Source organism: Pogoniulus pusillus, chromosome 2 (assembly GCF_015220805.1).
Source record: "Pogoniulus pusillus isolate bPogPus1 chromosome 2, bPogPus1.pri, whole genome shotgun sequence".
Classification (NCBI taxonomy): Eukaryota; Metazoa; Chordata; class Aves; order Piciformes; family Lybiidae; genus Pogoniulus; species Pogoniulus pusillus.
The window spans coordinates 47,060,842-47,074,834 of NC_087265.1; the positions used below are offsets into that span (position 1 = coordinate 47,060,842).

The 13,993-nt window shown below is 39.7% G+C and overlaps 1 protein-coding gene across 7 annotated transcripts in view; it reads right to left on the minus strand.

The window, feature by feature from the left end:
• Positions 1-1,583: 1,583 nt before the first annotated feature.
• Positions 1,584-13,993, minus strand: part of SLC4A10 (solute carrier family 4 member 10) — a 193,056-nt gene continuing 180,646 nt past the window's right edge. For 6 of the 7 annotated variants that reach the window (XM_064164112.1, XM_064164124.1, XM_064164102.1 and 3 more), the window contains 3 exons: positions 12,316-12,432; positions 6,132-6,157; positions 4,562-4,709 (listed from right to left, as the gene is read on the minus strand). In XM_064164112.1, coding sequence (XP_064020182.1) covers positions 6,154-6,157; positions 12,316-12,432 — 121 coding nt within the window. In that variant the 3' untranslated portion in view covers positions 4,562-4,709; positions 6,132-6,153. Of the gene's footprint in view, positions 4,710-6,131; positions 6,158-12,315; positions 12,433-13,993 lie in introns of all 7 variants that reach the window. The other variant, XM_064164139.1, reaches the window with a different exon arrangement.

The window sequence follows — 13,993 nt, forward strand, 5'->3', positions numbered from 1 at the left end:
TTATTTCTGGTACATCTCCCTCAGCTCCAAAAATAATGCAGACAACAGAGCTGCCTTGGGCAACTGACAACTTACCTGTGCCAATGCATTCCATGTGAGTACCTAACGTTGAGGCCGCAGAAGAATGCCAGCTCCTTTCACTAAGGTACTAAGTCAGCACTAGGAACCTGTTGTGCCTTAAGTAGTGCCACAGACCACAGTTAGTTACCTACCAATTACCTTTCTTCCTCTGTATTTTCTCCCACCTGAAATGGATATTTAGCATTTGTTGTACAATGCACTTGGTAAAATTCTAACAGAAGCAGGTGAATGTCTGAGGTGTGGCTGTTAACTGTTTCCAGAGTGGGAGGCTTTGGTCTTTGCTTTAAAAATCAGTGAAGATTTCATCAGATGGAGTCAATAGAGGGATTGGGGTTTGGTACCAGCATTAGGCTTTAAGGCCTGGGAGCTTTTCCTTAGCAGAAATTCAGGCTCCTAAGAGCAGAAGCTCTCACTATCAGACACTTCAAGTACGTAGCATTGAGCAATTTTAAATGGCATGGCCCTTACCTGTTGGAAAAAGACCCAACTGCTGCTGCCTGATCTGCATCATCTCTCAGGAGCAAGGGGAACCACCTCATGACCAGTAAATCAGTAATTTCCACTGTATTCCTGGACCAGGACCTTTATGTGCCATCCCCTGTGCTGCACTCACTTGTTAAGAGGCAGACCCAAGTACACTGCCAGCAAGTACACGCAGCAAACCACCACTGGTAGCTGTGTTATGTTTGAAAGAGATTCTGCAGGGAGCCCAAACAAGGCTGGGCTCTACAATTCATTAACTTGTGAAGCCCAGGCAGACATTAAAAAATAGGGCACCATCCAGCATACTTGTTCTGGGGTTTGCAGTGTTCCAAGAAGGCTGGGCTCTGCAGGTCATTACTTTGTGAAGCCTATTCAAGTGCCAGGTAGACATTAAAAAATAGGGCACCACCCAGCATACTTGTTCTGGGGTTTGCAGTGAGCCAACAAGGCTGGGCTCTGCAGGTCATTACTTTGTGAAGCCTATTCAAAGTTCCAGGTAGACATTAAAAAATAGGGCACCATCCAGCATACTTGTTCTGGGGTTTGCAGTGATTCAACAAGGCTGGGCTCTGCAGGTCATTACTTTGTGAAACCTATTCAAGTGCCAGGTAGACATTAAAAAATAGGGCACCATCCAGCATACTTGTTCTGGGGTTTGCAGTGATCCAACAAGGCTGGGCTCTGCAGGTCATTACTTTGTGAAGCCTATTCAAAGTTCCAGGTAGACATTAAAAAATAGGGCACCACCCAGCATACTTGTTCTGGGGTTTGCAGTGTTCCAACAAGGCTGGGCTCTGCAGGTCATTACTTTGTGAAGCCTATTCAAGTGCCAGGTAGACATTAAAATACAGGATACCACGCAGCATACTTGTTCTGGGCTTTGCAGTGTTCCAACAAGGCTGGGCTCTACAATTCATTAACATGTGAAGCCCAGGCAGGTGCCAGGTAGACACTGAAAAATAGGGCACCATCCAGAATACTTGTTCTGGGGTTTGCAGTGTGAAAAATGAAGTTGAAAGTTAGTTAGGATAAATATTTATTTTCACATAACATTTCTTAATTGTGAAAAACACAATAGTCTATTCACATGTACACATAAACTTCTGTAATAAATTACAACCAAGAAATTGAGTCATTTGACCAGGAATATATATATATATAAATTAGAAGTAAATACAGCACTACATTTGCTTTCTATTGTGTGTGATTTCAGAGTGTTAAAAGATTTAACAGTGGAATAGCATTTAAATTCACACAAGACCAGAGTGATTGCTTTCAAATAAAACCACTCTGAAATACTGAACAGAAATACAGAATGCCATTGAATACACTGACTTCTTAATAGATCTAAGAGTTGGTTGAGTGAAACTAATACACTTTGCTTGTTTACATGATCTGTAACAAAGTCAGCAATATATTAAAACACCACCAGGCTGCTTTTGGGACAAACCAGTATTTGACTTCTATACTAACCTTAAAACAATTGGAATCTTACAATTTATCATCAAATGCACAAAAACAAAGCATTTAATCTTAATGTATCAGCTTGTTTTTTTTTTTTCACCCCCTAAATTTACAAATACAAACATTGCATTAAATGTAAATCCATCTTTGTGTCCATTGGAATGATTTTTGTTTTCCCTCTCCATAAAAATGGCCTTTGATAATGCTAAGTCGATTTTAGAACAGTGACCCTATTAGTTTGCAGCAAAATGCACTTACCAGTTATGGCTAAGCAGTAAAACATACACACACACACACAAAAAAACATTAGAAGGAGTACTTGAAGTGTGATGGATGTTCTTGATGGGAAGATTATCACATTTTGAAAGCTGGGCTGCAAGGTTTAAGCTAGAAGAGAACTTATTCAGTGGTTTTTACTTTTTAGCTAGGAATGTTAAAGCCCTGTAGATGGGTTTGTTAAAAGGCTTACAAGGCTAACCTTATGTGTAGGATTCAAAGTGATGGCATCAGAAAGAACAGAACTAATTCAGTGGCATGGTCTAGTTGACTGGATAGGGCTGGGTGCTAGATTGGACTGGATGATCTTGGGTCTCTTCCAACCTGCTTGATTCTATGATTCTACTTTTCAGCTAGGAATGTTAAAGCCCTGTAGATGGGTTTGTTAAAAGGCTTACAAGGCTAACCTTATGTGTAGGATTCAAAGTGATGGCATCAGAAAGAACAGAACTCATTCAGTGGGTTTTACTTTTCAGCTAGGAATGTTAAAGCCCTGTAGATGGGGTTGCTAAAAAGCTTACAAGGTTAATCTTATGTGTATGGTTCAAAGTGATGGCATCAGAAAGAACAGAACTAATTCAGTGGCATGGTCTAGATGACTGGATAGGGCTGGGTGCTAGGTTGGACTGGATGATCTTGGGTCTCTTCCAACCTGGTTGATTCTATGATTCTACTTTTCAGCTGGGAATGTTAAAGCCCTGTAGATGGGCTTGTTAAAAAGCTTACAAGGCTAACCTTATGTGTAGGATTCAAAGTGATGGCATCAGAAAGAACAGAACTCGTTCAGTGGGTTTTACTTTTCAGCTAGGAATGTTAAAGCCCTGTAGATGGGGTTGTTAAAAAGCTTACAAGGCTAACCTTATTTGTAGGATTCAAAGTGCCAGCATAGTAAAGATTTAGCTTTCATTTAATAATTTAAAAATCATCTTTAAAAAAAGAAGTGTAAACCCCCATAAAATTCCAAATAACACAATAAAACTTTTGCTCCATAGCTCTCATAGAACCTAATCTCATAGTCCTTGTTTTACACAAAAGAACAGCTTGAAGGATCAGGCAGTAACAAAATCCATGATGAGAAATGTCTCTGTAAAGCCACCTTTGATTTTGCAATGTTGTCTTTTTATCTTGTAATAGACATTTACTTGATGGAATAGTGAAGAGCCTTAACAAAACCAACAGCAAGCTACCCACTTATGTATTTATACACCACCCCTGAAATTAGAATCATAGAATCAGTCAGGGTTGGGAAGGGACCACGAGGATCAGCCAGTTCCAACCCCCCTGCCATGGGCAGGGACACCCTACCCTAGAGCAGGCTTACAGTTGTTAGTAAAGAGAAGATAATACAAATAAGCTCTTTCTGTGGCTGTACTTGGGCAACAAAGAGGAAAATCCTTGGTCAAGTGTAGAACTGCCTGTGGGGTAAAGGTTTGTAGCTAGAAAACTTTCCCACTTATAAAATGATGGCTTGATGAATGCCATAATGCATTGTTTGGCCTAGCACAGCAACATTCATACAAGACAAGAGAAGATAACTCTAATCACAGACCGCGTCGTAAGAAATACTGTACCCATGTTTCACATCAAAGGATGTGGTGGTCTTCTTCAACTAAGGTGAGAGAATGTTCTAACATAGATTTTAAATAGAGATTTTCTTATATATATATATATATATTTATATGACTATGTTCCAGTTACATACAAATTGGAATAGTAAATTCACTGTACTGAAGCAAGGAAAACTTCACCAATACAGAATCTGACCCTGCAATCCTCATTGCGTTGAGTCATCTGTGACTTCAAAAGGACAGCTCGAGGAGGAAAGGATTATCCTTCTTAAGTTGGTTCACAGGGTCAGATCAGATTGGTACTTTAAAAACTTCTGCTTGCCAGTTTGGGTCTCCTGAAATGACTTAAGTCTAGTCCTGTGACTTTAAAAAACGAAAGTAAAAATTGGAACAAATGTTTTCAAGTTCATCCTGAACGAAGAGTATTAAGTATTCTCAGACAGAAAAGAGTAGCAAAATACAGTACAAACCTATTAACAGGAAAGTTGAATATGAAAGAAACTTTGACAAATGTATGCTATGAATACTGAGAAACAGCCTGTATCAGCAAAGGTGATCCAAGATTCGTTTTGCATTGCCTACTGCAGACTTAACAGGGAATACCAGACAAGGGAGACACGGAGACAAGGTGAAATGAGACAAATATTGCACTACATTACCTGTGCTAGTTTTGAGATGAAAGACAAACGTTTACAAGCTCAAATCATTTATATTTAGTGGTTGTGGCACTCCAGTCATTCATTTGTTTCAAAACTTAATTGAAGAGCAAGTCATAGACAAGTCTCCCGGTCGACGCCTTTCCCTGAGTCAGCTTTCTTCTCCTTCCTGGTTTCAGCACTAGGAAGAGAAGGAAAAAGCAGCACTTTATTCGTGATCCACCTGAAAAACAACACTGCACTGATCATTCATTTTTTTCATGCTGCATAGCACAAACTGGGAAGCAAGTGGAAGTTTGTGTGCTGAGTGGTGCAGAAGGCATCAGCCAGCACTTGAGTGATGAGGTGGGGAGAAAACGCAAGATGTAGAGACAGACAGGTCAGCCAGCATGCAAGCAAAGACAGCTACTTAGCTACTCTCTTTTTTTGGGTGGCAAAGAGAACTCTTTAATTGATTAAAGGTACTGCTGCAGTTCCCAGACAATGCCTACACTTTCATGTAGACTTTCACTTTTGGAGCACAAACCCTATGAGGAGAGGCTGAGGGAGCTGGGGTTGTTTAGCCTGGAGAAGAGGAGGCTCAGGGGTGACCTCATTGCTGTCTGCAGCTACTTGAAGGGAGGTTGTAGCTAGGTGGGGATTGGTCTCTTCTCCCAGACAACCAGCAATAGAACAAGAGGACACAGTCTCAAGTTGTGCTGGGGGAAGGTCTGGGTTGGATGTTAGGAGGAAGTTGTTGGCAGAGAGAGTGATTGGCATTGGAATGGGCTGCCCAGGGAGGTGGTGGAGTCACCATCCCTGGAGGCGTTCAGGAAAAGCCTGGATGAGGCACTTGGTGCCATGGTCTGGTTGACTGGATAGGGCTGGGGGATAGGTTGGACTGGCTGATCTTGGGAGTTCTCTTCCAACCTGCTTGATTCTATGATTGTATAAACAGCACAAATGAGGTCCTGGTAAGTATTTCTTGTCAATTACATGTATTCTGTTCTCAGTGTCCATTTGGAAGTAATGTTTCTGAACTAGAGCACTTCAAGCCAAATTCCAGCTCTGCTGTTTGGCTTTCAGTCATAGAATATCATAGAATCAACCAGGTTGAAAGAGACCTCCAAGATCATCCAGTCCAACCTAGCACCCAGCCCTATCATGACTGGGGAGAGCTGGAGAAGGGTGAGAGGACAGAGAGTGACAATAGTAGGACCTTAATAAATACATCTTTGTGTATGCATTATAAGGAAATAAACTTTAAAAACAAACAAACCAAACCAAACCCCAACAGATCAGACAAAAAATGTATCACTAAGAACTCTGCAGCAGAGTTCAGATCTGGATTTTTTTTTCCCCCTCATTGTTGATTTGCCTACAGAAAGCAATGTATGTGCAAAGCAGCTGATTTTGGTTTTGGTGAAGAAGGTCCTCGTTTACAACAGCATAAATAAATGGTCAGGTTCTTGCAATGAGTTTCAATCACACTACGAAAATGGCAAGAGGCTTCCACAACACAGGCAAATCAAGCCTTGGACAGAGAGTGACAGGGTTTATCTCACAAAAAAAAAAAAAGAAAGGATGGTTCTGAGAACAAACCTGCATCAAGCACATAACCTACCAGGTTTGATGGGAATAATTCCTTAACTAGAATGAATGAGAAATAGGCTGAGTTACACAAGGCTTTAAAAAAAGAAATCAATTCTCAAATTCTTAAGGTGATTCATGCACAGTTTTACAATCATCTGACATCCTTCTTCATGTAAAAATCGTTTTAAGGATACAATTCAGTTCACCCAAAGCTTGCTTCTGTGCCTATGGCTGCTTACAGAGGTGTTAATGGAACTAGCTAAGGAATACCAACTTGTGCCGCTTCGACTGCCAAATCTGTCACCTTCTGTGGAACAGGAATAGAATTGAGTATCTTACACTTTTCTGCACACAAAGGGTATGCAAACAAATCCCTGGGGGGGTAAATTTGAAGTGCAGCAGTACATCAGGCAGAGAGTTACCTGTGCTTAGTAACCTGTGTCTTACGGTCTACAATATTTCCATGTTTTAGGTGCCTCTGTGATACCAAGGAAGTCTTCCTTCTATTTAGGATTCACATCTCTGAGCATCTCCTGCAGATGTGGGCTTTATTGCCTTGAGAAATGTTGAAGGAAAAAGAAAGGACAAGGGCAGTCTTTCACCAGTAACACATAACACCAGTGAATCTGTGAGGGGCTTAGACCTGTCCTCCTCCCTACCCATGGAGTAATCTTAGCAAGACCTGAGAAGAAAGGTTTGGGACACAGGCTCCACGCATCTTCAGGTACAGAAAGGAACTCCTATCATCCAGAAAGTGATAAGATACATCTTTCTCCAATACTTTCAAAGACCAGCTAGGACTACCTTCTATACATATGTCTTCTGCATGTGTTTTGAAGTTGCTATCTAAAGGGCTTAGTATCACAAGGAAAGACAGAAGAAGAATACTTAACTCCATGTACTGAAGAGGGCTGCGTTTCAGATAGGTGCCTCAGTGTTCAGTTCTACCAAGGCAGGCTCTAAAGAAGACCTTTAGGTCCCTAGGTATTTTAGTGAGGACAAATTAAGGTTGGAAAATGGTAACATTCAGCTGCCTCTATGATTAGGCAGCAGCTGGCTAAGTAAATGTCAGTTGAGTCCTCTCTTTAGATACTTTACTGTTATGAGGTCAGTATGCAAGAACTGCCACAGGCTGTACTGCTTCACAACATCAGGGGCAGGGTTATGATTTCACAATGTCAGGGGCAGGCTTATGATAGATATTATCCATACACCAGGCTGAGAAGTCATGTGCATAAACTCTTCCTGCCTAATCTCTCTTTGGAGGTGACCTTAGTTTATCATTGGCCAAGTCCAAAGATAACTGGTATGAAGAACTTCCAGATTCTGTGCTGTTCAGTGCCTTATGTGAAAGGCATCACATGAAATCACAGTGTCTTATCATAATTTCATTATCCCCATTTAATAATATTTGGGGAGATTAGTGTAAGATTAGACCTGACAAGAGGAAAAAGAGCACTACATACTTCTGAGAGTGATGTTTTTTCCCCCCTTGTGGTAAGACTCCCATCACAGAGGGGAAGCACATGTGCAGCGTGGTACTGGTGGTCTGGATCACCTGCAAAAGTTATCCTTAAACCTGCTACCATTCCAAGCATTCCTTTTTCTCAGTGCTTGCTTAGGATTGGATTGTTAATCTTTGTGCACTGATGCATGCATTTAGGAATATAATGTTCCTTTAGCTCTGTCTCTGATGTGATTTAAGATGAATGCTGTCTGTGGTTTTGCTTATCAGAAAGCAAGCCTCCCAGGTTTGAAGTACTTTTGAGTCTACTTTGCCTGGGTGGGGGTCTGAGACAAGCACATGAAACAGTCAGGGGTTTAGATTCTTTTAGAGGCTGATCCTTTACAACAAGATGCTCGTACCTAAAACCATAAAACCCGTGATGCCTTAGTTCCCTTTCACCTGAGTCTTTGTTTTCATGAGCAAAGATACAAGAGACTAAATATGAGCTTAACAGAAAACGAGTTTCTGTTTTACTGCAATGGAAAGGCCAAAGCACTTTTTACCAGTGTTGTCTGAGCCACTGTCTGTGGAGATGCTCTTTGCTCACAGGATCTGTGCAGATTTCAGGTAAAACCAGTACATGTTTACATCATCTGTCATACCAGCAAAGAAAGCAACATTCAGCACAAGATTTACAACAGCTACTGCATACCCAGCCTACTGTGAACGTACCACATCAGTTTCTTCTTTCTCCAGGCTTCAACAGCCTGGACAGCAGAAGCACATAGGGTAAGAAAACCTTGCTGTACATACTTCTCCCATGCACACCACTTTGACAGGACCCTTTTTAGCCCATGTGTAGGGTGGAAGGCAAATGAGAACCACACTGTTAATATTTGACTGTCAGGGAAATAGCCTTCAAATAACCCTATCAGTGGGGTACTGAAACAACAATTCCCTGATCATAAACTGTTCATCCTGTTCAGGGAAAGGAGCAAGACTGAAAGGCAGCATGCCATTCTGGGGGTGAAAAAAAGATTAAACAACAATATTTAACTACAAAAGGTCTTACTGCATTTTTTCACCATAAAACAGTGAATATCTTCAAACGTGGAGCTTTGTTTTGAAAACTACGTTTAGAAATGCACAGAATTTAAGTTACAAAAGCAATAGGGGAAAAAAATGTAGGAACAAATTCACTGTAATATGTCAGTGTACTAAATCTACACTTCTTGTGTTTAATACACAAGACATTTTAATAGTAAGGAGTTCAGTGAAGACATTTTACATTCCTTTCCATTCTGTCTCCCCCAAAAAGGTCAAGTGGCTTTGTTTTTTAAGGTGACAGCATTTTGAATTAGAAGACAGGATCAAGAACAAGGATGGGGGACAGAGTCTTACCTTCGGGGAGTCAGCTTCTAGAGTGATTGGAAAGGGGAGCTTATGATGAAATGTGATATGAAACAATTAAATAGAATTTAGTTAAACCTAAAATTTATGAAGTCCAGAAAGGGAAGCTTATGATAAAATGTAGTATGAAACAAGTAGAAAAGAGTTAAACCTACAATTTATGAAGACCAGAAAAGGGAGCTTATGATAAAATGTGATATGAAACAAATAGGTAGAAAAGAGTTAAACCTAAAATTTATGAAGACCAGAAAGGGGAAGCTTATGATAAAATGTAATATGAAATAAATAAGTAGAAAAGAGTTTATGGAGACCAGAAAAGGGAGCTTGTGATAAAATGTGATATGAAGCAAATAAGTAGAAAAGAGTTAAACAAGTAGAAAAGAGTTAAACCTAAAACCTTTGAAGACCAGAAAGGGGAGCTTATGATAAAATGTGATATGAAACAAGTAAGCAGAAAAGAGTTAAACCTAAAACCTATGAAGACCAGAAAGGGGAGCTTATGATAAAATGTGATATGAAATAAATAGGTAGAAAAGAGTTAAACCTAAAATTTATGGAGACCAGAAAAGGGAGCTTATGATAAAATGTGATGTGAAATAAATAAGTAGAAAAGAGTTAAACCCAAAATTTATGGAGACCAGAAAGGGGAGCTTATGATAAAATGTGATATGAAACAAATAAGCAGAAAAGAGTTAAACCTAAAACCTTTGAAGACCAGAAAGGGGAGCTTATGATAAAATGTGATATGAAATAAATAAGTAGAAAAGAGTTAAACCTAAAATTTATGAAGACCAGAAAAGGGAGCTTCTGATAAAATGTGATATGAAACAAGTAAGCAGAAAAGAGTTAAACCTAAAATTTATGAAGACCAGGAAGGGGAGCTTATGATAAAATGTGATATGAAACAAATAGGTAGAAAAGAGTTAAACCTAAAACCTATGAAGACCAGAAAGGGGAGCTTATGATAAAATGTGATATGAAATAAATAAGTAGAAAAGAGTTAAACCTAAAATTTATGAAGACCAGAAAAGGGAGCTTATGATAAAATGTGATATGAAGCAAATAAGTAGAAAAGAGTTAAACAAGTAGAAAAGAGTTAAACCCAAAATTTATGGAGACCAGAAAGGGGAGCTTATGATAAAATGTGATATGAAACAAATAAGCAGAAAAGAGTTAAACCTAAAATTTATGAAGACCAGAAAGGGGAGCTTATGATAAAATGTGATATGAAACAAATAAGTAGAAAAGAGTTAAACCTAAAATTTATGGAGACCAGAAAAGGGAGCCTATGATAAAATGTGATATGAAACAAATAAGCAGAAAAGAGTTAAACCTAAAATTTATGAAGACGAGAAAAGGGAGCTTATGATAAAATGTGATATGAAATAAATAAGCAGAAAAGAGTTAAACCTAAAATTTATGAAGACGAGAAAAGGGAGCTTATGATAAAATGTGATATGAAATAAATAAGCAGAAAAGAGTTAAACCTAAAACCTTTGAAGACCAGAAAGGGGAGCTTATGATAAAATGTGATGTGAAACAAGTAAGTTGAAACCAGTTAAACCTAAAACCTGTGAAGACCAGAAAGGGGAGCTTATGATAAAATGTGATATGAAACAAATAGGTAGAAAAGAGTTAAATCTAAAATTTATGGAGACCAGAAAAGGGAGCTTGTGATAAAATGTGAAATGAAGCAAATAAGTAGAAAAGAGTTAAACAAGTAGAAAAGAGTTAAACCCAAAATTTATGGAGACCAGAAAGGGGAGCTTATGATAAAATGTGATATGAAACAAATAAGCAGAAAAGAGTTAAACCTAAAATTTATGAAGACCAGAAAGGGGAGCTTATGATAAAATGTGATATGAAACAAATAAGTAGAAAAGAGTTAAACCTAAAATTTATGGAGACCAGAAAAGGGAGCCTATGATAAAATGTGATATGAAACAAATAAGCAGAAAAGAGTTAAACCTAAAATTTATGGAGACCAGAAAAGGGAGCTTGTGATAAAATGTGATATGAAGCAAATAAGTAGAAAAGAGTTAAACAAGTAGAAAAGAGTTAAACCCAAAATTTATGGAGACCAGAAAGGGGAGCTTATGATAAAATGTGATATGAAACAAATAAGCAGAAAAGAGTTAAACCTAAAATTTATGGAGACCAGAAAGGGGAGCTTGTGATAAAATGTGATATGAAATAAATAAGTAGAAAAGAGTTAAACCTAAAATTTATGAAGACCAGAAAAGGGAGCTTATGATAAAATGTGATATGAAACAAATAAGCAGAAAAGACTTAAACCTAAAACCTATGAAGACCAGAAAGGAGAGCTTATGATAAAATGTGATATGAAACAAATAAGCAGAAAAGACTTAAACCTAAAACCTTTGAAGACCAGAAAAGGGAGCTTATGATAAAATGTGATATGAAACAAATAAGCAGAAAAGAGTTAAACCTAAAACCTTTGAAGACCAGAAAGGGGAGCTTATGATAAAATGTGATATGAAACAAATAAGCAGAAAAGAGTTAAACCTAAAACCTTTGAAGACCAGAAAGGGGAGCTTATGATAAAATGTGATATGAAACAAATAGGTAGAAAAGAGTTAAACCTAAAATTTATGGAGACCAGAAAGGGGAGCTTGTTATAAAATGTGATATGAAACAAGTTGCAACCAGTTAAACCTAAAACCTGTGAAGTCCAGAAAAGAAAGCTTATGATAAAATGTGATATGAACCAATTAAGTAGAAAAGAGTTAAACCTAAAGCGTATGAAAGCAGAGGAAGATGTCTCTTACAATCACACTGTGCTTCTGTTTATGGTTTTCTTATTCCCACAATACCTTGGTAAAATTAATTGTTGCTTCATTTTACATTTCTCTGGACCAAAAATTTTAAGTACTTTACTGTTTTGAGCAAGAGAAAAACTACAAACAAAAGCGATGCAATCTTAAAGTTACTTTCACGCCAAATATTTGCAGCTTGCTTTCAGAGTAGTGGGTTCTCTGCATAGATAACATGACCACTTGTTTCTGAAGAGGAAAGAACCAAAGCAAGCAGAACAAACACAACAGCTGTTGTGCAATCTCCAGGTGTGGGGTTGGTGATACGTTCCACAAGCATAAGGCATGCTCAACTTCGTTTTTCACTGTGGCATAACTAAGTGGCATGCAGATATGTGTGATTCTGTGGCTGCAGTGAAGTAGTGAATTGGGGTTTTGAGCTCAGAATACTGTGACTGGATGTGTGTAAAAGGAAACTTTCAAGAGGTAGAACTGCTAGATGCTAGAAACCTTTCTGAGCACTAGGAGAACACTGCAATGCTGCTTTGACAGCAATAGATAATGCAATAAGAGAAAATGAAAACCTTTTAGAAGGAAAGCTTGACTCCTTATCTTTTGCATTCTCTGAGGATATCAGTAATGTCTTCCACACAGCAGTTTTTGCCATTTCATCAGAAATGTTGATCACAGATGGGTCATCTCTGGGAAAGAAAAAAGAGTAAGTACACAATAAACCTATGAGCAATCAAGTCTCTGTTACTTAGTAACTCTGCACTGCAACCCGATAGTGCTATCAGTAAGTGCAGGGGAAGTTGAGCAACTGTGTTAAACTTCAGAAACCCTGAGCAGTTACAGAAAATGCTCTCTTCAAACAGGTTTGTGCTTTTTAAAGTGCTTTCCTCTCCAACAGCAATTAGTCACAGTGACAAGAAAATAGACTGTGTCACTTCCAGCTCCTAAGAGGAGGAACTATGAAATTAAGTATTTGCCCAAGATTTCTCAGCATGCCAGTGGCTTAGCTGGATTAAATAAGAATCATAGAATCATAGCATCAAACAGGTTGGAAGAGACCTCCAAGATCATCCAGTCCAACCTAGCACCCAGCCCTAGCCAGTCAACCAGACCACAGCACTAAGTGCCTCATCCAGGCTTTGCTTCAACACCTCCAGGGATGGCAACTCCACCACCTCTCTGGGCAGCCCATTCCAATGCCAATCACTCTCTCTGCCAACAACTTCCTCCTACCATCCAGCCTAGACCTCCCCTGCCACAACTTGAGACTGTGTCCCCTTGTTCTTTTGCTGCTTGCCTGGCAGAAGAGACCAACCCCACCTGGCTACAGCCTCCCTTCAGGTAGTTGTAGACAGCAATGAGGTCTGCCCTGAGCCTCCTCTGCTGCAGGCTGCACACCCCCAGCTCCCTCAGCCTCTCCTCACAGGGCTGTGCTCCAGGCCCCTACCCAGCCTTGATGCCCTTCTCTGGACACCTTCCAGCACCTCAACATCTCTCTTGAATTGAGGAGCCCAGAACTTGGCACAGCACTCAAGGTGTGGCCTGACCAGTGCTGAGTACAGGGGCAGAATAACCTCCCTTGTCCTACTGGCCACACTGTTCCTGAGCCAGGCCAGGATGCCATTGGCTCTGCTGCCCACCTGGGCACACTGCTGGCTCATATTCAGCTACTATCTACCAGTATCCCCCAGTCCCTTTCTGCCTGGCTGCTCTCCAGCACAAAACATTCCAAAGAATCCTAAGAGCTCCTAACAGTTCTCAAAGTGCTTATGCATTTGAACTCCACCTGCTTTTAAAACAATTTTAAATGCAGTCAAAAACCTTGACCAAGAGAGGTAATAAAAATATCCCAATTCAACAAGCTAAGCAGTAGCCTTAATCAGCACTTTGTAAACATTATGACCTGGACTGCTTCAAATGCACACTTAGGAATAACAAAGCCTTAAATATTTTCAGAGCCTGGCTGTACTTTATGCCTGTCTTCATGGTTTCTGTATGCTTTGACATTTAATAAGACCTTCTTAAACCTGTTTTGGTGAACCACTTTATCAACAGCTCTTCCTTTAGCTGCAGGACTGTGACCCTTAACCAGCAACAGAACAAGGGGACACAGTCTCAAGTTGTGCCAGGGGAGGTCTAGGCTGGATGTTAGGAGGAAGCTGTTGGCAGAGAGAGTGATTGGCATTGGAATGGGCTGCCCAGGGAGGTGATGGAGTCGCTGTCCCTTGGAGGTGTTGAAGCAAAGCCTGG